This window comes from Dromiciops gliroides, chromosome 4 (genome assembly GCF_019393635.1).
Source record: "Dromiciops gliroides isolate mDroGli1 chromosome 4, mDroGli1.pri, whole genome shotgun sequence".
In the NCBI taxonomy this organism is placed as follows: Eukaryota; Metazoa; Chordata; class Mammalia; order Microbiotheria; family Microbiotheriidae; genus Dromiciops; species Dromiciops gliroides.
Window position 1 is genome coordinate 402971498 of NC_057864.1, and position 24300 is coordinate 402995797.

At 38.5% G+C, this 24300-nt stretch overlaps 1 protein-coding gene across 1 annotated transcript in view; it reads right to left on the reverse strand.

The window, feature by feature from the left end:
* Positions 1-24300, reverse strand: part of AGPAT4 (1-acylglycerol-3-phosphate O-acyltransferase 4) — a 179312-nt gene that overhangs the window by 37679 nt on the left and 117333 nt on the right. Inside the window, 1 exon segment of the mRNA XM_043964392.1 lies at positions 17307-17476. Within this exon segment, the coding sequence (XP_043820327.1) occupies positions 17307-17476 (170 nt within the window).

Below are 24300 nucleotides of genomic sequence, written 5' to 3' on the forward strand. Positions count from 1 at the left end.
CTCAGGAATACTTCAATATCACTTAATAACAAGTGTCTTTCTCTTCCTTCCTGGCTCTGCCTGTTTGACTTAGGTATAAATCTGGAGCCAGGAGGAGGGATTGGTTTTTGTTTGATACTACCGCCCTACACTAACAAAAGCATAGGTCTGGACCAAATATATAATTTAATGACACTATTATAATGAATCTCTCTCTCCCTCTCTTTTTCCCTTTCTCTACCTTGGTAGAGCAAATCCAAACTCTTCTCCCCACTTCTCATTAATAATATGACCATGTGACCTTGCCCCCTACTGACATATTGCTGAGCTATAACCAACATGGATCTGTTTTCCTTCTTTCCTTCCAGGGCTGTTATAAGAATAAAATGGGGGGGGGGGGGGGCAGCTAGGTGGTGCAGTGGATAGAGCACCGGCCCTGGAGTCAGGAGTACCTGAGTTCAAATCCAGCCTCAGACACTTAACACACACTTACTAGCTGTGTGACCCTGGGTAAGTCACTTAACCCCAATTGCCTCACTAAAAAAAAAAAAAAAAAAGAATAAAATGGGATAATACTTGTAAAGCACTTGGCACTTTACTAATGATAGGTATACTAATAATTGTTATTACTAATATCATTCCTAGGCCTGATCCTACCATTAATCAGAATGGGAATTTTCACCTTTTCTGTCTTTAATCTGGGTCACTTTACTTCTTTTTAGGCATCCCTTCCTCCCAATCTCCCACCCCCACTATTTTGATGCCCAGCTTCATGAAGACATCCAACTGTTTTAGGTCATTGGAGCTCAAGAGATCCATCAACCTCATTCTTCCCTGTAAATATACCATCAAGCCCAACAAAATCCATGGATTTTCTCAGGCTATAAAAGCAAATGATAAAATCTGGAAATTCTTACAAACCTGCAGAGATTTCAATCATGATAATTAACATTTGCTAATATGACAAAAAAAGGAAAATCTTGGATGTTGGAGGGGATGTGGGAAAACTGGGATGCTAATGTTGGTGGAGTTGTGAACCGATGCAACCATTCTGGAAAGCAATTTGGAACTATGCCCAAAGGGGTATAAAATTGTGCATACCTTTTGATCCAACAATACCACTGTTATATCTATATCCCAAAGAGATTTTTAAAAAGGTAAAAAGGATCTATTTGTAAAAAAATATTTATAGGAGCTATTTTTGTGGTAGCTAAGAATTGGAAATTGAAGAGATGCCCATAATTTAGGGAATGGCTAAACAAGCTGTGATATATGATTATGATGGAATAATACTGAAAGAAAAAATAAGAAATTATTATTGAAATAAGAACTGACAGGAAGGATGATTACAGAAAAACCTAGTGTGAGAAAATAATGGGTTTTGGGACACCCAGAGGCCCTGCTCCAGGGGATAATATTAAGATGGATTAGATTGACTTTACTGATTAACTCACTTAAAGTTAACTTAATTAAAACCACACCTACCTGAAAGGCTGGCCCTCAGAGGGTGTGTTCTCTGAACTCTGACCTCAGCACATTCTGCTCATGGACCACCCTCAAGTCCAGTAAACCAATAGATTTGAATGATGCTAGCCAATTAACTTTGATCAGTATGGAAGGGCCACCTCTCCTCTGGACCTGGAGGAAGCTGAGAGACATACACGCTCTCAGACACACTTTGTGGTGGGGACTTGGAGAAAGAAGGAAACCAAGCTGAACTCTATCTCTCCTCTAGGCTAGATAGACTTTCTTAACTTTCTGAGCCACTTGTTGGTATGCTTTAATAAATGCTTAATGCCCAAAACTGGTGCTAAAGCTTCTAATTTATTAGTAGCAATATATTAGAAACCCCAGCTAATCTTCCCCAAACTTGGGACAGAAATAAAGTGACCACATATAATTTTAAATGCCATGCTGGAAAGACACATGAATTGATTCAAAGTGAAGTGAGCAGAACTAAGAGAATGTCGTACATAGTAACAGCAATATTGTATAATGAAAAACTGTGAATGACTTAGCTATTCTCAGCAATACAATGATTCAAGATAATTCCAAAGGATTAATAATGAAGCATACAATCTGCCTCCAGAGAAAGAACTGATATTGTTTGAATACAAACTGAAGGATGCTATTTTTCGCTTTTTTTCATTCTTTTGAGTCTTCTTGTACAAAATTACTGATATGGAAATGTTTTACATGATTGTTCACCATCTCAGGGAGTGGGGAGGGCAAGAAGAGAGGGAGAGAATTAGAACTCAAAATTTTAAAATATGTTAAAAATTTGTTTTAACATGTAATTAGGGAAAATATTTTTGTGCCTCTTTTACCAAACTGTTAATTCTCTTTCATAATTTTCTTGTATCACTCTCATTTTTCCCCAATTTTTCCTCTACCATTTTTTTCTCTATTGCTAACTCTTTCAGAAATTATTGCTGATTTGGGGTCCAATTAGCATTTTTCTTTGAGACTTTGCTTAAAGTTGTTTTCACACTGTTGAATTCTTCTGAGTTTCTGTCCTGATCTTCCCTGTTATCAGAATAGCTTTTTATGGTCAAGTTCTTTTTGTTGCTGTTTGCTCATTTTCCTAGCCTATTTTTTTACTTTGAACTTTACGTTAAAGTTAGGCTCTATTCATGTGGTGGTGGTGGTGATACACTATACCAAGCTTCAGGATTTTTCATGCTGCTATTTTCAGAGCTATTTTTTGAGGTTTTGAAAGTTTTTGTTGCTTCCAAAGTGGTGTGATACAGGAAGAGGTGTGGTCACTGCTCTGGTCTTTACATAGTAAAAGCCCCTGCTCCCCTCCAGCCATGACTGCTAATGCTCCTTTTCGCACTGGAACTGTGACTAGTGCTTTTGCTTTGACTGTGACTAGGTACCCTGTTCCGTTATTACTAACCATAAATGCTCCTTTCTGCACTGAAACTGTGATCCTGGGCATCTCTAGACTGAGAGCTCTCAAAACTGCTGCTTCTGTTGCTATCATGGCTACCTCCAAGACCAACCACTGGTTATCCTGTCAAGTAGGAACCCACTTCAGTGTCATAAACCTCCCAAATTGTTTTATGCTGGGAAAATGTTTTACTCTGACCTCTGGATTGACTCTGCTGTTCCAAAATTTGATTTGAGGAATTTATTTTAAAGTTGTTTGGAGGGGAATGTTGAAAGAACTCAGCTGGGTCCTAGGCTGCACTCCACCATTTTGTAAGAATTTTGAACTCAGATTTTCCTGACTCTTAGGCATTGTACAGTAACATACCCTATGGACACTTTAGTTGAAATTTGGCAAGAACAGGTATTTATGGTATTTTTAAAGTTTTAAAACATAAATACTTTTTACCTGTATAAAAGGCTATGCTGCATGTGTTTTTGATGAAAATTTCCTGGAAAAAACTAATACAGACCATGAACAATTTGAGTTGAGCTCCTATTTCAACATTTGTGCAAATTTTCAAGACCTAATGTTTTTATACCCCTATGCCATTTTATGGGTACCTTTTAAAATGGAATTTGAGTCAAATAAAACATTAGGTTAAACTAGTTTGACTCAGCTTAAATAATCCAAAAATCACTGAGGTAAAACATTTAAAACAAAGGACTAAACATTTATCAGACCGCAATAAAATAGTACATTCACCATGATAATTTGGTCAAATAAAGCCCATATTTTTCAACTATTCCAGTCAATAGAAGGTCTCTTAACCCAATCTAGCATTGAAGTGCCTTTACAATCTGACTCTAATAATATACTTCTCCAGATTTATCTGACATAACATCCATCCATTCATCCATCCCCCTCTGTATATGTATGTGTGCATGTATATATGCACACATGTATGTATGCATATATGTATATACACACACACATACACACACACATATTCTGCTCCAACAAAAATGGACTATTACTTGTGGCTTAAAAACATTTTGGCCATTTCTTTATCCCTTCATGCCACCTAAAATACCCTTTACTCTTCCTTTTACCCCATTTCTGCCTACAGAGATACCATTCTTCAAGACATGCCTCAGATGCCACTTTCATAAAAATGTATCACAGAGTGCCTTGTTATATAAATTTATTTATATGTATTACCTCCCCTACTGGACTGTAAATTCATTGGCAGCAAAGACTTCTTTGCAGCATAATGCCTTACATATTCTAAGTGTAAGTACCTGTCAAATGAATAAATGAATGAATGAATGGCTACTTCTAAGTAACCCCTCATAAACTTTCTATCATAATTCTTGAAAATAAGCTTTGTTTTCAGAGCAGGACAACATGCAGTTTTTCTTTATGCACATCACAAAACATATTATTGTTGTTGAAAATGTCATAAAATATAGTTCCCTTGGTGGAAAAATGAAGAGGATTCTCTTGCCATAAAAATGTCACCAAGAAAACCCATCATTTAAATGATGGGTATAATTATGGACTATCTGGCACTGAACCCATTAATATAATATTTTGTCAAGTAGAAAAAAGAAGTATGTCTGACTTAGTGACATCAACTTGTATCTTTAAAATTCCATAGAAAAGGTTCATATTCAATCTATATCAAAACTGCCATGTATTTGTCAGTCAAATTATAAATCCTTCTGTGAGTGAGGGGGCTAGATAGAATCTACATATTTTACCAAGCAAGAAGAACCCTAAAATTTCAAAAAGTCAGAGCTAAGTGCTCAACATTCAAATGTACCCATGAAATATATTTGAGTGAGAGTGAGTGTGTGTGTGTGTGTGTGTGTGTGTGTGTGAGAGAGAGAGAGAGAGAGAGAGAGGGAGAGAGAGAGAGAACACAAATGAGAGAGGGACAGGGAACAAGAGAGGAGAGTGAACAAGAGAGGGAGGAGAAGAAGAGGGAGAGAAAGAAAAGGAAGGGGAGGGGGAGAGGTAGGAGAGGGAGAAGGAACAAGACAGAAGAAGGAAAGGGGGAGGGAGAGAGGGAGAGGTAATGAAAAAGAAGGAGAGGGGGAGAGGGAAAGAAGGAGAAAGGGCAAGGGAAAGGGAGGGAGAGAGAGAGAAGGTGGATCAGGGGAGAGGCAATGAAAAGAGCACTGGATTTAAAGTTAATAGACTTTGCTTTAAATCCTAGCTTTTAGTGTAACTTTAAATAAGTCAACTAACTATAATGGGACCAACTGATAAAATAGAGGCGTAGATGACATGAGGTCTCTTCCCATGCTAAAATGCTGATGTGCACATACTGTCAAATTTCTGTGTATTCTATTTCTCATAGACCAAAATTAAATAAATATATTAGATGTCATAACACCTTCTATGCAGTACAATATATTATATATGTTGAAGTGGATTATCATCTCAGGAAGAAGTTAGAGGCAATCCAAGAAGAAAACTAATTTTATAGCATCACAAAGATGGGAGAGGGAATTTGGAACATCCCTAATTTTTTGGTATTGAAGGCATATTTTGTCCTTAAAAGAATTCAGTTAGTCAGCCAACAGCATTTATTAAGAGCCTATTGTATGCCAGACACTTTTCTAAGTTCTGGAAGCACAAAGAAAAACAAAACAACCTCTCAGGTTTAGCTCATGGTCCAATGGGAGAGACAAAAGTCAAACAAGTACGTGCAAACAAGCTACATATAAGATAAATGAGAGGTAATCAACAGAAAGAAGGCGCTAGCATTAAGGGAGTTCAGGAAATCTTCTTGATGGTGGGATTTTAGTTAGGACTTGAAAGTCAGAAAGCATAGATGGAGAGGAAGAATGCCAGGCATAGAATTCTACCACAGGAGCCACTGGGCAACGGTAGAAAGGGATCTACCACTGGAATTAATGACCTGTGTTCAATTCTGCCGCTTTGATACCTAACACCTGTGTGACTTTGGGCAAGTAATTTAACCTTCCTGGCCCTCAGCTTCTTCCTTTGTAAAATGAAGTTGACCTAGATGGCTTCTAAGGTACTGTCTGGTTCTAAATCTATGATTCCATGATCTACCCAATGCAGTGGAAGTCTTCTTTTTTAGACACCAGTACCACATCCAGACAGTTCATATCTTATCCTTCTCATCACAGGGTCAGTTGACCTCCTTTTCCAATCATACATGCCCTTGATGTGATTTTTTTTGCTTACACAAGTTATCTACTAAATGATGAATTTGCAATGATGCTGTTTTCTACTACTTTTAAGGGTCATGGAAATAAACCTGCACCTTGGAATACTTCCAGAGAAATTTTCTGATATTTGATACTGTAATCGACACAACTGTCTCTCGTATCTATTATTGGACAAAAATGCTTCTTCCACCATCTAGAAGAAGTTCCTTTGGGAGGAAAAAAAAACACCCAGTGGTTTCCATCTTAACTGGTCCATTTTCCAATAAAGGCTACAACTGTTCTCCCTTTAATCTTTTCAGGTCTTTACACTGTTTCAGAGTGAGATCTGCTCCATGAAAGCCTTTCACTTAAGTAGAATGTATAACTCTAGGCAGCTAGGTGGTAAAGTGGATTGAGTGCCAAGTCTGGAGTCAGGAAAATTCCTCTTTAGGAGTTCAAATCTGGCCTCAGACATTTGCTAGCTCTGTGAACCTGGATAGGTCATTTTACCCTGAATGCCTCAGTTCCTCATCTGAAAAATGAGCTGGTGAAAGAAATGTTAAATCATTCCAGTATCTTTGCCAAGAAAAGCCCCAATAGGGTCAACAAAGAGTTGGACACAACTGAAAAATGATTCAACAACAACAAACAAACAAAAGTATCAGCTATTTGAATATCCTTCCTTTACTGGAGAAAGAGGAAAATGATTTATCCTGTTGCTGAAAGCTATTTGAAAAAGACAGTTGTGACTTGGGAGATTTAAAAAAAAAATCAAATCAGGAAATAACGCTTCAACAAGGAATCCCAAAGTATGTGAGAATACCACTGAGCAGTGATTCCCACACTTAAGAGCCCTGATCAATGCAATTATAGACTATATAATTCCAGAACAGCAATGGAGAATTATTCTACCATTCTCCTCAAAGAGAAATGATGAATTGAAGATGAAAAATATAGGCATTTCTTTTGTTCCATTTGTTTTTATGCACATTTGTTATAAGAATTTTGTTTTTGCTTTTTTTCAGTGAGAGGAGGCTTATTTGGAGGAAAATTAGTAAATGCTTGGTAATTGGGGGAAAAAAAGATAAAATGTAAGTTTAAAAAAAAATTATTGGGGCAGCTAGGTGATGCAGTGGATAGAGCACCAGCCCTGAATTTAGGAAGACCTGAGTTCAGATCCAGCCTCAGACCCTTGACACTTACTAGCTGTGTGACCCTGGGCAAGTCACTTAACTGTCTCACCCCCCAAAAAAAATATTATTGGGCAGTGGTTCCCAAATTTTTAGGTCATTCGGTCTGGACAAGAAATCCCAAAGAAAGACTATATTGTGAAATTTTATTATTAATAACCACTATCTTGGGGAGATTCAGATCTTACCCTCCTAGCTCGTGCCTTACTTTAGCCCTTACAGATGAGATTTGGACTCTCTTTGTTCCAAGACCCCACCCATGTAGAAACTATTGTGCTCTGTTCAGCTTGTTCGGGTTCTACATTCTTTGAACTGATGACCTTATAGAAAGATACTTTTTACATCCAAGAAACACTTCATTTTAATAGAACCCACCTCCAATTATACTAACCAATTAGATTTGATTGCTGGCCATTTTTGTCAATCTAAGGGTCATAATTGATAAAACTGTTATAATTTGCCCAGAATTGTCTCATAATTATTTTATTTACCACAGAATCCAAGTTATAAAAAAAGTTTACTAGAATTAATAGGACTAGTGCTGCTTTTCATGAAACACCAATGCAATATAACAGTAAATATTTATTAAAGTCCTATTGTGAAAAGGAAAATGTTGGATATTGGAAGGAATGTGGGAAAACTGGGACAATGATCCACTATTGCTGAGTTGTGAACCGATCCAGCCATTCTGGTGATGAAATATTATTGTGCTATATGAAATGACAAACAGGATGATTTCAGAAAGGCCTGGAAAGACTTGTATGAACTGATATAAAGCGAAGTGAGCAGAACCAGAAGAATGTTGTGCACAGTGACAGCAATATTGTTTGATGAAGAACTGTGAAAGACTTAACTATTCAACAATACAATAATCCAAGATAATCCCAAAGGACTATAAATGAAACATACTATCCACCTCCAAAGAAAGAACTGATATTGATGGAACACAGACTGAAGCAAGCTATTTTTCACTTTCTTTCATTTTTCTTCTTTTATTCAAGTTTTTTATGCAAAATGATTAATATGGTAATGTTTTATATAATTGTACATGTATAACCTATATTTACCACCTCAGGGAAGGAGGGAGGGAAGGATAGAATTTGGAACTCAAAACTTTAAATAAAAATGTTTATTTTTTTTAAAGTCCTATTGTACATTAGAAACAAGTAGAGATACAAAATTTGTTGTTTTGGATCTGACTTTTAGAAAGTTTTTCTGTGATTTAATCAGTGTAGCTATATACTCTGCTATCACAGATTAGCAGACAGCCTTTTTGAATTGCTATAACAACAGCAACAAAAATTACCTGATGACTAACTTTCTGGTAATACACATCAGTGAACTGAGTGAGGCTGTGCTTGGATGATAGGTCTGTATTTTATCTCTTGACCTACTCTCTAAGCCTTTTCAGTGTGGTAGGACCTGACAAAAGGTTCAGAGAAACACATTATCCAAGCTAAACAGACCTCAGAAGATAGTACTATAATAACCATTGGTGGTTATCTAGGTTCTGCTTAATGAAAGCCCATTTACCTTCTCAGGAAGCCTGTTACATTTTGGGAAAGTTCTAATAGGAAAATTTTTAGGAAAAAAATTTAGGAAAGTTGGGGAATTTTTTCTTTATATTTCAACCTAAATCTGCCTCACTACAACTTTTACACACTGATCCTCAGGAGTCCAGGAGAGCAAGTTCACTGTCTACTCCATATGACAAACCTTTAAGTACTTGAAGACTGTAATCATATCCTCAAGACTCCTCTTCTCAAGCTAAATAGCCTAGATCCCTCCAACTAATCCTCATATGGCATAATTGGTTTTTTTCTCATCATTCTAGTCACTTTCCTCTAGAATCTATAGGGCCCTTATCCTCTTTTCTTTATCTTATTTTATCCAAGAACTTTTTAAAGATTATGCTAATGAGGGGCAGCTAAGTGGCTGCAGTAGATAAAACACAAAACCTGGATTCAGGAGGACCTGAGTTCAAATCCAACCTCAGACACTTGACACTTACTAGCTGTGTGACCTTGGACAAGTCACTTAACTGTCACTGCCCTGCAAAAAAAAAAATTATGCTAATGGAAGAGCCAAGATTGCAGATTAGGGGCAGCCACACAGCTGAACTCTCCCAAACTTCCCTTCTAAAAACTTTAAAATAACACCTCAAAAATCAAATTTTGAAGTGGTAGAGACAACAAAAAGTCAGATAATTCTCTGGCCCAAGAATACTTAAGAGATTGGCAGGAGAAGTCTATAACGCTGGGGTGGAAAGGTGGTGGAGGTCTCTCCAGAGCCCACACGCATCTGCAGTGATAATGGTCACAGCAGCAGTTTAAAGAGTGCTGAGCCCAGAAACAATGGGGTTTGGGGGGGGAGGTGGAGAGGGGAGGAAGGGGGTTAGAAAACCGATCCAAAAGAAATTACGGTATCCCTTTACTGACAATTGGGTACAGGTGGAAGTGATTGGCTATTGCCCCACATGTAGTTCTAGGTTGCAATTCCAGGGTGTAGAAGAGCTCTGGGAGTTGGTCACAAGAGAGCAGGGGCCAGGGTTACAGCTCCAAAACAAAGACAATGCTAGTAAGTACAGCTTAAAGGGACTGGGGAGGAGGGGCCTTCCTGGTGTGGTAAAATCATGGAATTTGGCAGACGCCCAGGGGTCGGACTTGATTGCCTTAGTAGTGTTCGAATTGGATGTGAATGAGAAACTACTAAGTACCCACTTAAAACGATTAGATTTTTAGCCACCTAGTTTAAACTTGGCCAACCCTGAGGAGTGTCCTCAGAGGCTGTGGACTGTGTCATCAACAGGGAACCAGTCTCAGCCACACTACTTGAAGGACCTACCCTTTGGGGGAGGGAGAAAAAGTAGAAAAAGAGACCCCAACAGGAAGTGGCTCACTCACTCTTGGTCTCTCTCAGGCCTTGGAGGAGCCTTCGGGGCAGACTAGAGACTAGCTGCTGACTCCCATAGAAATTACGGATCCCTGGTGGTGAGTTAAATCCAGCCCTTTGAATTAGCTGAGCTGAAAGTGAGTTTGGGTTTTGAGACAGCCTTTGCTAGAACCAGGGAGATTATCCATTTTCCTCTTTCCCTATTCCTTTGTCCTTGACTTTTAATAAAACCTGATTTGTTTGTGGAAAAGAGGCTGTTAAACTCTTTTCTTATTGACCTGGGAGAAATAACTAAAAAAGGCAGTTCAGAGGGGAGGAAGCTTTGGACCTAGAAGTCCCTCATTATTTTCTGAACACCAATATTACGGCGAGCCACTCAATTAACTCTCCCCATATTAAATTTGGTCCCTACACTGGGTACCAGAGGGCAGAGCAGTAGAGCAGTGACCACACCTCTCCCAGAATCTTACCACCTTGGAAGCACCACAAACTTGCAAATCCCCAAACCTAGCTCTGAAAATAATAGCATGAAAAAGCCTAAAGCTTGGCACAGTGCCTCCCCATCCCAAAATGAGCAGAGCCCAACTTTAATATAAAGTTCAAAGTCTAGAAATAGGCTAGAAAGTGAGCAAACAACAAAAACAACAAAATGTGACTATAAAAAAGCTACTACAGGGAAAACCAAGAAATAAACACAGAAGACAACAATGTGAAAACAGCTACAAGCAAAGCCTTAAAAAAAATGCTAATTGGACCTCAAACCAGCAAGAATTCCTAGAAGACTTTAAGAAAGAAAAAAGAGCAGGAGAGGAAATATTGGGAAAATAAATGAATGTGATACAAGAAAATTATGAAAAGAAAATTAACAGTTTAGTAAAAGAGTCACAAAAAAGTACTAAAGAAAATAATACCCTAAAAAATACTATTGGCCTAATGAAAAAGGAGGCTCAAAAACTCAGTGAAGGGAACTATTTAAAAAGAAGAATGGGCCACATGGGAAAAAGAGGTACAAAAACTCACTAAAGAAAATAATTCCTTAAAAATTAGAACTGGGCAAGTGGAAGCTAATGACTCCATAAGACATCAAGAAATAATTAAACAAAGTTGAAAGAATGAAAAAATAGAAAATGTGTCATATCTCATTGAAAAAATGACTAATCTTGAAAATAGATCCAGGAGGGATATTTTTTTTTTGCAGGCAATAGGGGGTTAAGTGACTTGCCCAGGGTCACACAGCTAGTAAGTGTCAAGTGTCTGAGGCCGGATTTGAACTCAGGTACTCCTGAATCCAGGGCCGGTGCTTTAACCACTGCACCATCTAGCTGCCCCCAGGAGGGATATTTTAAGAATTATTGGATTAACTGAAATCCATGATCAAAGAAAGAGCCTAGACATCATATTTCAAAAAATTATCAAGGAAAACTGGTATCTCAGATCCAGAGGGGAAAATAGAAACAGAGAATCCACAAATCACCCCCTGAAAGAGATCCCCAAATGAAAACTACCATATTCCACAGCTGCCAGGTCAAAAAGAAAATACTTCAAGCAGCTAGGAAGAAACAATTCAAATATTATGGAGCCACAGTCAGGATCACACAAGGGTTAGCAGCTTCCATCTTAAAGGAATGGAAAACTTGGAATATGATATTCTGGATGGCAAAGGAGGGAAGATTACTACCAAGAATCACCTACCCAGCAAAACTGAGTGTAATCCTTCAGAGGGGAAAAAAAGGGGGGGGTATTTAATGAAATAGAGGACTTTCAAGCATTCCTGATTGAAAAGACCAGAGCTGAGTAGAAAATTTGACATTCAAACAGAAGATTCAAGAGAAGCACAAAAAAAGTAAACATGAAAGAGTAATCACAAGGGACTAAATAAAGTTAAACACTTTACATGTCTATATGGAAAGATGATACATGAAACTCCTAAGAACTTTATTATTTTTAGGGCAGTTTTACATAAATAGAGGGCATGGGTGTGAGTTAATTATATTAGAATAGTGACTCCCCAAAATGGAGGGGAAACAAAGAAGTATGCACTGGGGAAAGGGGAAAAGTTTCTTTTATAAAAGAGGCATACAAAGAAGGGTTTGTACATTGGAAGGGCAAATAGGGCAGTGGTGGCAGGCAATGCTTGAACCTCACTCTCATTGGAATTGATTCAAAAGAAAGAAATATATACATGCATGCATATATGAGAGAGAGAGAGAGAGAGAGAGAGAGAGAGAGAGAGAGAGAATGTAGAAGTATAACTTACCCATAGGGAAACAAGAGGGGAAGGGCATAAGAGAAAGGGGTGGGTGATTAAAGGGGAGGGCAGATAAAAGCAGGCAATGGTAAGAAGCAAAATAAACTTTTAAAAAATTTTTAATTTTTTTTAGTGAGGCAATTGGGGTTAAGTGACTTGCCCAGGATCACACAGCTAGTAAGTGTTAAGTGTCTGAGGCCGGATTTGAACTCAGGTACTCCCGACTCCAAGGCCAGTGCTCTATCCACTGTGCCACCTAGCTGCCCCCAAAATAAACTTTTAAAGAGGGATGAGAGATCAGTGGTCAGGGATGGGGAAGAACCTGGGATGGAAGGGAAATACACAGTTAGTAAACATAACTGTGAATGTGAATGGAATGAACTCACCCATAAAACAGAAGCAGAGAGCAGAATAGATTAGAAACTACAATCTAATGATATGTTGTTTTACAAGAGACACAGATGAAACAGAAAGACACACAGAGGGTTAAAAGAAAGGGCTCGTGCAGAACCATATTATGCTTGCTTCAGCAATCATGCTCTCACAAAGCAAAATCAAAAAGAGACAATTAAAAAAGATAATGAGGGAAACTATAATTTTGCTAAAAAGTACAAACAGTAATAGCAAAAAAAAATTTGCAGCAAGTTTCTCTGATAGGGACTCTGTTTCTCAAATAAATAAATAATGAGTATAGTACTGAGTCAAATTTGTAAAAAATGGAAGCAATTCTCTAATCAATAAATGGTCAAAGGATATGAACAATCAGTTTTCAGAGGAAGAAATCAAAGCTATCTATGGTCATATGAAAAAAATGCTCCAAATCACTATGGATTAGAGAAAGGCAAATTAAAACAACTCTTAGGTACCATGTCACACCTATCAGAAATGACAAACGTGGGGCAGCTAGGTGGCACAGTGGATAAAGCACCAGGCCCTGGATTCAGATGGACTTGAGTTCAAATCTGGCTGTAGACACTTGACACTTACTAGCTGTGTGACCCTGGGTGAGTCACTTAACCCTCACTGCTCCACGAAAGAAAGAAAGAAAGAAAGGAAGGAAGGAAGGAAGGAAGGAAGGAAGGAAGGAAGGAAGGAAGGAAGGAAGGAAGGAAGGAAGGAAGGAAGGAAGGAAGGAAGGAAGGAAGGAAGGAAGGAAGGACAAATGTTAGAGGGGATGAAGGAAAAACTGGTAAACTGATGAACTATTGATGAAATGAACTGATCTAACCATTTTGGAAAAGAAATTGGAACTATGCTGAAATGGCTATAAAACCATATATACCCTTTGATCCAGCAATACCACTACTAGATCTATACCCCCAAAGAGATCAAAGAAAAAAGAACCTATATGTCGAAAAATATTTACATCAGCACTTTTTGTAGAGGCAAATAATTGGAAATCAAAGGGATGCTCATCAACTGGGGAATGGCTGATTAGATCGTGGCATATGATTATGATGGAGTATTATTGTGCTATTGGAAATGACAAAAATACATGGTTTCAAAAGCATAAGCAAGATCTGTACGAACTGATACAAAGTAAAGTGAGAAGAACTGGGAGATCATTGCATATGGTAACAGCAATATTGTAATGATCAATTGTGAGAGACTTGGATATTCTGATTAATGCAATGATCCAAGACAATTTTAGGGGACTCATGATGAAATATGCTATCCGCCTCCAGAGAGAGAACCGATGAACTCTGAGTACAACCTGAAGTATGGTTTTCTTGCTTTCTTTTTTGAAATATGGCTAATGTAGAGATTTTTTTTTTTTGGTGAGGCAATTGGGGTAAAGTGACTTGCCCAGGGTCACACAGCTAGTAAGTGTCATGGGTCTGAAACTGGATTTGAACTCAGGTCCTCTTGAATCCAGGGCTGGTGCTCAATCCACTGCACCACCTAGCTGCCCTTGTAGTGATGTTTTACATGACTTTACATGTATAGCTGATATATTGCTTATCTTCTCAGTGGGTAGGGGAGAGAAATGAGACAAAGGGAGAGAATTTGGAACTCAAAATTTAAAAAGAAAAAAAATGTTAAAAATAAATAATAGGGGGCAGCCAGGTGGCGCAGTGGATAAAGCACCAGCCCTAGATTCAGGAGGACCTGAGTTCAAATTTGACCTCAGACACTTGACACTTATTAGCTGTGTGACCCTAGGCAAGTCACTTAACCCTCATTGCCCGTGCCAAAAAAAAAAAAAGAGAGAGATAATGGAGGACACTGGTGTTTTCTGTTCCATGGGGTCAGAAGAGTTGAACAACAACAATAACAACAACAACAAAACCCCCAAAACTAAAAACTAAAAATAAATAATAATTTTAAAAAGACTATGTTGATAACTGCATGTCAATATAATTGGTTTCCTTTGTAATTCTGTGTATCTTATTTAATGTACTTAAAACCATTATTCTGAGAAGGGCCCATAGGCTTCACCATGGGTCTGTGACACAAAGAATGTGAAGAAGCAGAGTAGTCCAGATATACTCCAGTTTCTCAATATCATTTCTGAAATACAATAATCTGAGCCCAAACCCAACACTAGAGGAGGCCTGACCAAGCCAGAGTACAGTGGGATAGAATAATCACTAACCTTGTTCGAGACATCATGCCTCTATTCACATAGGGAAGGATTATGCTGGCTTTCCTGGTTGGTCTTTGCCTTGGTGATGTATTTTAATGCTTTGTAGCTCACCAAACCCCCAATTTTTTTTGGTACAGAAATAGTTGTCTAGCCAAGCCTGTGTTCCTTGTGTTCTAACATTATACCTGGTTAGCCTTTGAAAAGCTAGGGGGTCTCTTCATGCATCAGCAAGTCATTGGAGCAGACTTAATTCATGAAATGCCCCTAGTTATTTAAATAAGACATTCATGGCAGCTCATTTAGCACAAGTCAGCTATTGCTGTGGCCATAATTTCATCTAGCTACGTGGTACTTATTGAGGAAGAATTTTCCCATGTGTTTATAGCTGAAAAAAGGCAAGATATAACTTTGAAAGCCATTAACAACATTTTATAAGTCACAAAATCAAGTTGTTATTCCTTATAATTTTTGGTGTTGGTCTCTCTCTGCCTTTTTTCCTGTATTTTGGGGTCTCTTTAGTCTGAGTTTACTTTTCTGTTTCTATATCAATACCTCTCTATCCCCCTCTGTTACCTTCCTTATGTCTTCCCCTCCCCCATCCCCACCAGCTCTAGTCCTCTTCTTCCTTAAGAATGTGGAATTGAAAAGAATGTTCATATTTGCCACACTAAAAAATACACTATGAAGTCAAAACCTGTGATTGTACTGATGTGGAAATTTCCTCAATGAACATAAATCACTACCAATCTATAACCAATCTAGCAAGTTGCCTGAGGCCTCAAAGGAGAAGTAACATGCCAGTAAAGACTCAGGTGATAAAAAAAGGTGATATTTGAACCCAGAACTACAAGTCCTGACTTTTGTCTCACGTTATGTCTCACGGCCTCAGGGAAGCAACTAAACATTTTTATAGATGTGGCCATTAAGTGTTTTTTTTTCTTTTCTTATGTGAACCACTGATAGGAAAAATGTTCCAAGTCTTAAACTAAAGAGCAGACATTGTCATATTGTAAACAACATGAAATCCTTGAGAGCAGGGATGGTTTTACTTTTCTATCTGTATCTACTAGCACTTAGAATAGGGCTTTGTACACAGTAAGCATGTAAATAAATGTTGTTGTTTTTTCATTCATTCATTCATTCATTCATTCATTCATTCATTCATTCATTCATTCATTCACTCAGGGTAAAGAGCAGATCAAGTGGATGACCCTTAAGAATCACACTTTGAGGACCAGTGCTCAAGCAAGTACAAATTATACCTAAGTAGGCTAAATGCTCCAAGTTTAATTCAATTGGTCAATGAGGCCATTTCAATGTGAATGGAAACTTTCAGGATGCAAAAATAATTTCACATCTGGCTCAAAACAGAAATAAACTCAGGGTTGAGTTCCTGCCTATCTTGTGTTGATGGAAGTTTAGGGTTACTTTGGACTGGATGAGAGAGGCAAGAATGAATCAGACCTCTCAGTTTCATTTTGATTTGATTGTCTTGACATGACATCACTTGACACAATAATTGACCATCCAAATAAGAAAGGGAACAGAGGAAGAAGAGACATCATTTCACAGCAACTCAACCTATGACAAAAATAATTAAAACTTTTTTAAAAATTTAAGATAAAGGTGCAGGGCAGCTAGGTGACACAGTGGATAAAGCACCAGCCCTAGATTCAGGAGGACCTGAGTTCAAATCCAGCCTCAGACACTTGACACTTACTAGCTGTGTGACCCTGGGTAAGTCACTTAATCCTCATTGCCCTGAAAAAAAAAAAGATAAAGGTGGGACTTTTCATTTTCTTGGCTACAGAGGTTTTACATTTTATTGGAAGCAGGGTAGCTAATGCTTCCTTCTCTCATTTAGGGACTCTTTCAGGTATTTTTCTTTTTTCTTTTTTTTTTAGTGAGGCAATTGGGGTTAAGTGACTTGCCCAGGGTCACACAGCTAGTAGGTGTCAAGTGTCTGAGGCTGGATTTGAACTCAGGTACTCCTGACTCCAGGGCCGGTGCTTTATCCACTGCGCCACCTAGCCGCCCCGCAGGTATTTTTCTTAAGAGTTTAAAGAGAATATTACATGTGGATTTTGACAGGTTAAATCTGCTCCTCCTGTATGACCCAGTGCAAATAACCTAACCTCCCTCCGACTTCTTTTTCTGCTCTTCTATATAAATGCATTTCTCCAAGTGCCCAATTACCACCTGAGGCTAATATACAAGCTTATTAAGAATATTTCATCAGGTAGATCCATTATAGTCACTTTCAGAAATTCTCAACAAATTGGAGAGAAAAATCAAGTTACATTATGAACAAGAACAAATTATCCCATTTGCCCTAAGATAAAGTGTGACTCACCCCCAAGACCCCAAATCGTTCACAAAAGTTCCAACCACAGAGAAAGTCGATTTCAAAGTTGTGGTTAAGGATTACGATGGCATTTTCCTTCCCGTACTTGCCATAATCCTTGGGTTCCGTGTAGAGCGTGCACTGAGTACCTGACCACCATTCCAGCAGCATCACCAACTCTGGAACAAACCACAACAAATAAAGACATTTTAGTGAATCTCTGGTGACTAAAAGTCATTTACACTGTGGGGTAGAATTGGACACCTTGCTTTGCAATCCCACATTAAGGGAAAATTATCCATTTCAACTCAAGTAGGTCCAACCTGCATTTTGAAACATTCAAGCCCAAGGGTCAGACATAAAATGGTTTCATAGTGGCAGAAAGAGAGGAGAGACGTGTGCAATCATCTCCAGGGAGGAGAGGTGGGGAGCCTCTGAGATGATAAGCTTTCATTCTCTGACTAAGCACCTGGGGGAGAAGCAATAAATCACAAATCCTGGCTCCATCAATAGCATGTGCCTGCTTGTTTATTGTGCTCTAAAAAACCAAGGTGAGATGATGCATGGCACTTTTTATATCCTGGGAAATGACTAATTGGGATGCTTACAAACTCCATCAAAGACTACTAAATACTTTCTTTTTCTTAGCCACATAGAACACCTGAGAGTGCTAGGAATAACAAAATGGAAGAGTGAGGAGGCAGAAACATTTTTTTAAAATGAGACCTGATGGAGAAACATAAACAAATAGTGAAGGTGTGGGTAAGATTACTTAGAAAGAGAATATAGGAGCTCCTTCCCTAACGTATTCCTCTGATGTCTCCCTATGCTGGAGAAGAGATATTGCATTCTCACCGTCTACAACAAGAGAATGCTAGATGGACTAGATGAGGCCCACCCTAAATCTGGAGTTCCTTAATCCAGGACTGGCAAGCAAGTCTTAATAGTTAGGAATCACTAGAAATTCATAAAGACTTTCTATTAAGGCTTAGGACATATACTGGTATAAAGGCAACTCACACCAAGGAAATCACAGAACTTCAGGAAGCATCATGACCATAGTGATATATTTGTCACAATGTACCTAAATGAGGGGCAGCTAGGTGGTGCAGTGGATAAAGCACCAGCCCTGGATTCAGGAGGGCCTGAGTTCAAATCCGGCCTTGGATACTTGACACTTACTAGCTGTGTGACCCTGGGCAAGTCACTTAACCCCCATTGCCCCACAAAAAAAAAGGTAGATATGTAGATGAGTGATAGCTTGATAAAGAATAGTAGACAGATAAATGTCAGATGACAGATGGATACATGATAGATGTCAGATGTTAGATAGACAGACAGATAGACACAACTGAACCTGAAGGGCACAGCACTGACAGCTGTTGAAAAGGTCAAATCACAAACACTATCAGAAAAGTAGGTGATTAAGATTTGATTAGACACTAAAATCCTACCCAAATATCTGGATTTGATATGATTACTGTACTATCTCCAAAGGAACTTATACACCCTAAAGTAAAGATCATTAGTTAATTGTACACATTTGGGATGTAGCAGGAATAAAGGTAGCCCAGCCAAAAATGATACTATTTGGAAGCAGTCAGCTCTTATTATGCCCACAAACCCAAAGAAAAAAGGCACACTACACTTTCCATTTGTAAGCACTTATTAGGCACCTACCTTGTGCCAAATAATGAGGGTACTAGAGATACAAAGTAAAAAAACACAATATTCTTTATCTTCAAGGAAGTGGGTAGACTAAATATATAAGTGTTTACAAAATGAGTACAATGTAACTGGGAGTGGGGGCAGTGGCAACGAGAGAGACACTAGCCAGGAAGGGAACTAGGAAAGGGCCTGTCTCATGCAGTTGGTAGAACATGAGTTGAGTCTTGAAGGAAACCAGAGACTTGAGGTGGCAAAGAAGAATAAAGAAGTTTTTTTCTAGAAGTATTTTGTCTCGTGACTAGGAAAGACAGAATGGATCTGCACTGTGGTGGTCTATCTGTTGCCCAAGTATCCCAGATAAGAGCTAACACATGGGACTATTTTAGTAATTAGCTGCCAAAATAACAGAGAGATTGTGATTTGATGTCTGATTAAAGTTTTCCTTACTGTTACTAAGATGCTTGAGATGAAGGCAGTATCTGAATGTTGTAGTATATATATATATGTATATATATATGTATATGAAGGGTAATTCTATAGAACATCGAGACTCTCTTATAGAACATCTAATAGCTCTCTAGACAGACTATTTATTAGTCTCTCTACACTATTGATTCTAAAGTTTGGGAACCTACTGGTAAATGATAGAAAAAGGAATTCTTTGCCTACTCCAATTATTCTGACTCCTAATATTTGTTAATGGTGGTGAATTCTTGAGTTTAGGAGAATCTTAACCTCAATATATCAATGAAGTCTCGATACTTTTTCAAGAAATACCATGGCAAATTTCCATACAAATAAAAAAATCGCAACTCTCAGTCCTCTTATTGCAAGCCATGCTCAGGACAGCAAAGGTCTAGGGAATCCACAGAATATGGAGAGTCATTTGAGGTTTATTGTAATTTATTAATAACAACACAATTTTAAAACAGTCCTCCAATACATAGCATGACACAGAATCCCCATGGGTTCAACCAAAAGATTATATCATTAACACAAGCACACCATAGTTTCCCATATGCATCTTGCCAAAAGGCTCCTAGTTTTATTGGATAATTGTCAAATACCAAGCTGTACTTCCCTAAGTTATTCTTCAGAGCATATTTAAGAGGGTTAAGTGAAAAACAAGCATTTATCTTGAAACTAAAAAACTATTACTATTTTTTTTTGAGGCAATTGGGGTTAAGTGACTTGCCCAGGGTCACACAGCTAGTAAGTGTTAAGTGTCTGAGGCTGGATTTGAACTCAGGTCCTCCTGAATCCAGGGCCAGTGCTTTCTCCACTGTGCCACCTAGCTGCCCAAAACTATTACTATTAAATGGGATAAATTAAGTGTTGCCAAAGACTTGAATGGCAACAAAAAACCAGTCTCTTTTTTCTTGCTTTTTATTACTTTCAAATAGTGGAAAGACAAAAAAGTGAACAGATGACTCATGCTATAGGTACATTCTTTTTGGGCTTCAGTGTCAATTGTAAATAAAAAGATAGGTTAATTAGCCAATCTCTAAGACACCTTTCAGCTATAGATTGCTGTTACTATTAATACATATATTTGTGTAGATATGTCTCTAACCATAGCTATAGATATATCTATGTGACTGTTTAGTAAGAGAGCAAGATTTCCAAGCACACGAAGATTTCACATACCTGAAACCAAATAACTGGTAAATTCAGTCAGTAACATGTCATATAGACCAAAAGGCTGGCTAAATGAACCCTTGATTTGTCCTACATGTTCTGTGACGCTCACAGAGTGTACACTCCCACCTGCCAATACAAACCTTCACTCTGTTTCCCCCATAGGGAGTATTGTGATAGTTTCATATGGGTCTCTCAGTTTCTGTAAGCTTAAGTGCTCTTCTCCCAGGTGGGTTCTTATATACCACAAACACATTTTAAATACGTAAATGAAAGACACAGTTCTGAGAGTGTGTCAGTAGGAAGGGCTTGACTCTTCTGTATGAAAGGGAAAAAAAAAACATCCAAGAAGTCACCTTAATGTCTTATTTTTTCTAGCTTCATAAAGCTATTGGGGAGGGGGGGGAATGATGTTAATTATTATAAACTATATTAAAAATATTTCACCATCATATTGTGAACTTGGGCCTTTGATGGGAAGAAATCTTCAAAAAGATAGGTATAAGGGGCGGCTAGGTGGCGCAGTGGATAAAGCACCAGCCCTGGATTCAGGAGGACCTGAGTTCAAATCCGGCCTCAGACACTTGACACTTACTAGCTGTGTGACCCTGGGCAAGTCACTTAACCCCCATTGCCCCACCAAAAAAAAAAAAGATAGGTATAATGAATGCAATTATAGATCTTCACTTTCTTGGACTATTATTCCTGCGGCAGAGAGCCACTAAAACAATTTTTTTTTAAATGCATAGACTGAACCATACTATTTGGTTTAGGTTTTGTTTTGTGGGGTTTTTCCTTTTTGCTCTGATTCTTCTTGCACAGCATGACTAATGCAGAAATATGTTTAATGTGATTGTACATGTATAACCTATATCAGATTGCTTGCTGTCTTGGGGAGGGGGGAGGGAGGAGAGGGAGGGAGAAAAAATTGAAACTAGAAATCTTATAAAAACAAATGTTGCAAACTATCTCTACATGTGACTGGAAAATAACAAAATATTTTTATGGAAAAAAAATGCATAGAAAAGAATAGAAGGAAGTTTAGAAGGAAGCACAGACAAGCAGGAGAGCTTTGAAAGTAACATGTTGAATTTATTATGCTCTTTAAAAAAGCAATCCAGGGCAGCTAGGTGGCACAGTGCATAAAGCACAGGCCCTGGATTCAGAAGGACCTGAATTCAAATCCAACCTCAGACACTTGACACTTACTAGCTGTGTGACCCTGGGAAAGTCACTTAACCCTCATTGCCCTGCAAAAAAAAAAAAAAAAAGCAATCCATGTAGACAAATACAGCTTCATAAACATTTCTTCTGCTGCCCTGCTTTACATATGGAAATGCTAATGCTTCTTTTGATATTTGCAAAGGTCAGAAAAAAATTAAATTAATAAAAATTAAAGCATGTGTAGAATTATGATAATTGTGGCATATATCTCCCTCCATCAATACAGATAGTAACCATTCCATGCTTTGGCAGACACAGTCTTAACAAATGCCTACCATTGGAAAAAAAAAATTCACCCCTCCCTGAACTCAACTAGGCTACTCCTAAGATGACACACAATGTGTCAATCAGCCAACACTCAAAGCCTCTACAGATTGATAAGCTTTGCCAAGAGCCTGAGACCTATAGTACAGATTTCTACAATCTCCTCACCTCCACAAGATGACAAGGAATCAGGCCAAGATTTAAAAGTCAAGTAATTATTTATAAAAACAAAACAAAACAAAACAAAACCTAACTCCATCAACCAAAACCAGAACATATATTTGCTTTATTGCCCCATTTCTCTTAGTGAACTGAAGCATACAAATCTATATTTGATGGTTTGGGGTTTTTTTGGGGGGTTAAGTGACTTGCCCAGGGTCACACAGCTAGAAGTGTCAAGTGTCTGAGGCTGGATTTGAACTCGGGTCCTCCTGACTCCAGGGCCAGTGCTCTACCCACTATGCCACCTAGCTGCCCCTACAAATCTATATTTGATTCTATGTACATGCCCTTTAGTTTATGCTCTGAATACCAGCCCCATCCCCCATCCCCTTCCAGGGAATCTTGAGAAAAGTAAGACCCTAAATAAAAGTAGATGATGGTAAGATATCTATAACAGGGCTGTAGTACAATGTTTTGTTTTGTTTGTTTTATTTCTAACACATTCTGATCTTTCAACAACTGATATCATCCTCATCAAGAGTTTTCTGTGACACTTTCAACTTAGCACTAATTCCCCTTTCTTTGAGTTCTTTACCTCTCTGCCATGTCCAATCCACTTCTCTCTTAAAACCACTCCAGGCACTTTCCCTGACCTAGCTTTATTTTTAAGCCCAGTGTGTGTAACTTCCTAGCCCTGAGTACAATATCTATTGATTACAGTTATGAGGTTTCTTATAGGTCATGGCTATGTCTACACATCTCCCAAGGTATGTATAATGTCACATACTCAACAAACTCCCTGTATAATGTCACATACTCCCTGTATAATGTCACATACTCAACAAACATTTTTTTTGAGCTGGGCAATGAGGGTTAAGTGACTTGTCCAGGGTCACACAGCTAGTAAGTGTCAAGTGTCCAAGTCCATATTTGAACTCAGGTCTTCCTGAATCCAGGGCCAGTGCTTTATCCACTATGCCACCTAGCTGCCCCTCAACAAACATTTAATAATCTTATTGATTTATTGGTTCACTTTATTGATGGGCACTTCAATATGTGTGATCTCATCTATGAAGCATTTATCAGAGGAAGTCCTTGTGCAAAGATACTGACATATTGCTTTGTGTATAATGGTATTTCTCATTTCAGCCCCACTCCCTACCCCAACTAGAGTAGAAAGAAACCTGATCCCAAACAATAATAATGAGTCACCATTCAGTCAACATTGCCTTTCTGGGTTATTTTTCTGAAATGCTATAATGAGGAGCCTAAGCTTAAGCTTTATTTTATCAGGTGATTTCGAGGAGGAACTCTGGCAAAAGGCCCTGTGTTTTGTATTTAGAGCACCTGGCTCTTCTGAGGGCTGTCTGGAGCAGAGAAGCCTGTCATTTAGATTAGCTATCATTCCATCCTCTCCTGCTTAGGCCTTGTGCATTTAATTACATGGCTCAACAAATGCTCACAGTGTGCAAACTGTCCCTTTTCTCAGGCAAAGGGTTGGTACTCAATGTGCGCCTGAGACACCTGGAAGTTAATGGAGGCACATAAATGTTTCTGCCAAAATTAATACAGATTTTGACACCTCCTCCACCCACTCACGCAATCTGCAGAATGTGTGACCAACGGCCCGAAGAGCTGCTTGCTGAATTCTAAATAGCCCTGATACTTCCCTGGCCTATGCTTACCTAAGAGCCTCTATCCCTTCCTTCTCGCCAACCCCCTCAAAAAAACATTAATCCCAGGAAGGGGGGATGATGCAAGGGAAACAAGTAAAAAGAGACCTGGGTTGGGTTTTTTTTTTTTAACAAACTTTATTTCATCTCGATTTTACAATATTTACCCAGTTGAACCAGAGTAACTGATTCCCGGAGGAGTGATATTGGAAGTTACAGGCAGTTGCCAGGGGCAACCAAGGACTTCTGAGGAGCAGGGGCCTCCACTCTCACCCAGAATAGCCACCCTATTTCAGCAGCTTTTGATTTCAAATCAATCAGGTGACAAGGATTTTTTGAGCACCTACAAACAAGGAAACAGTGCATTATGCTTC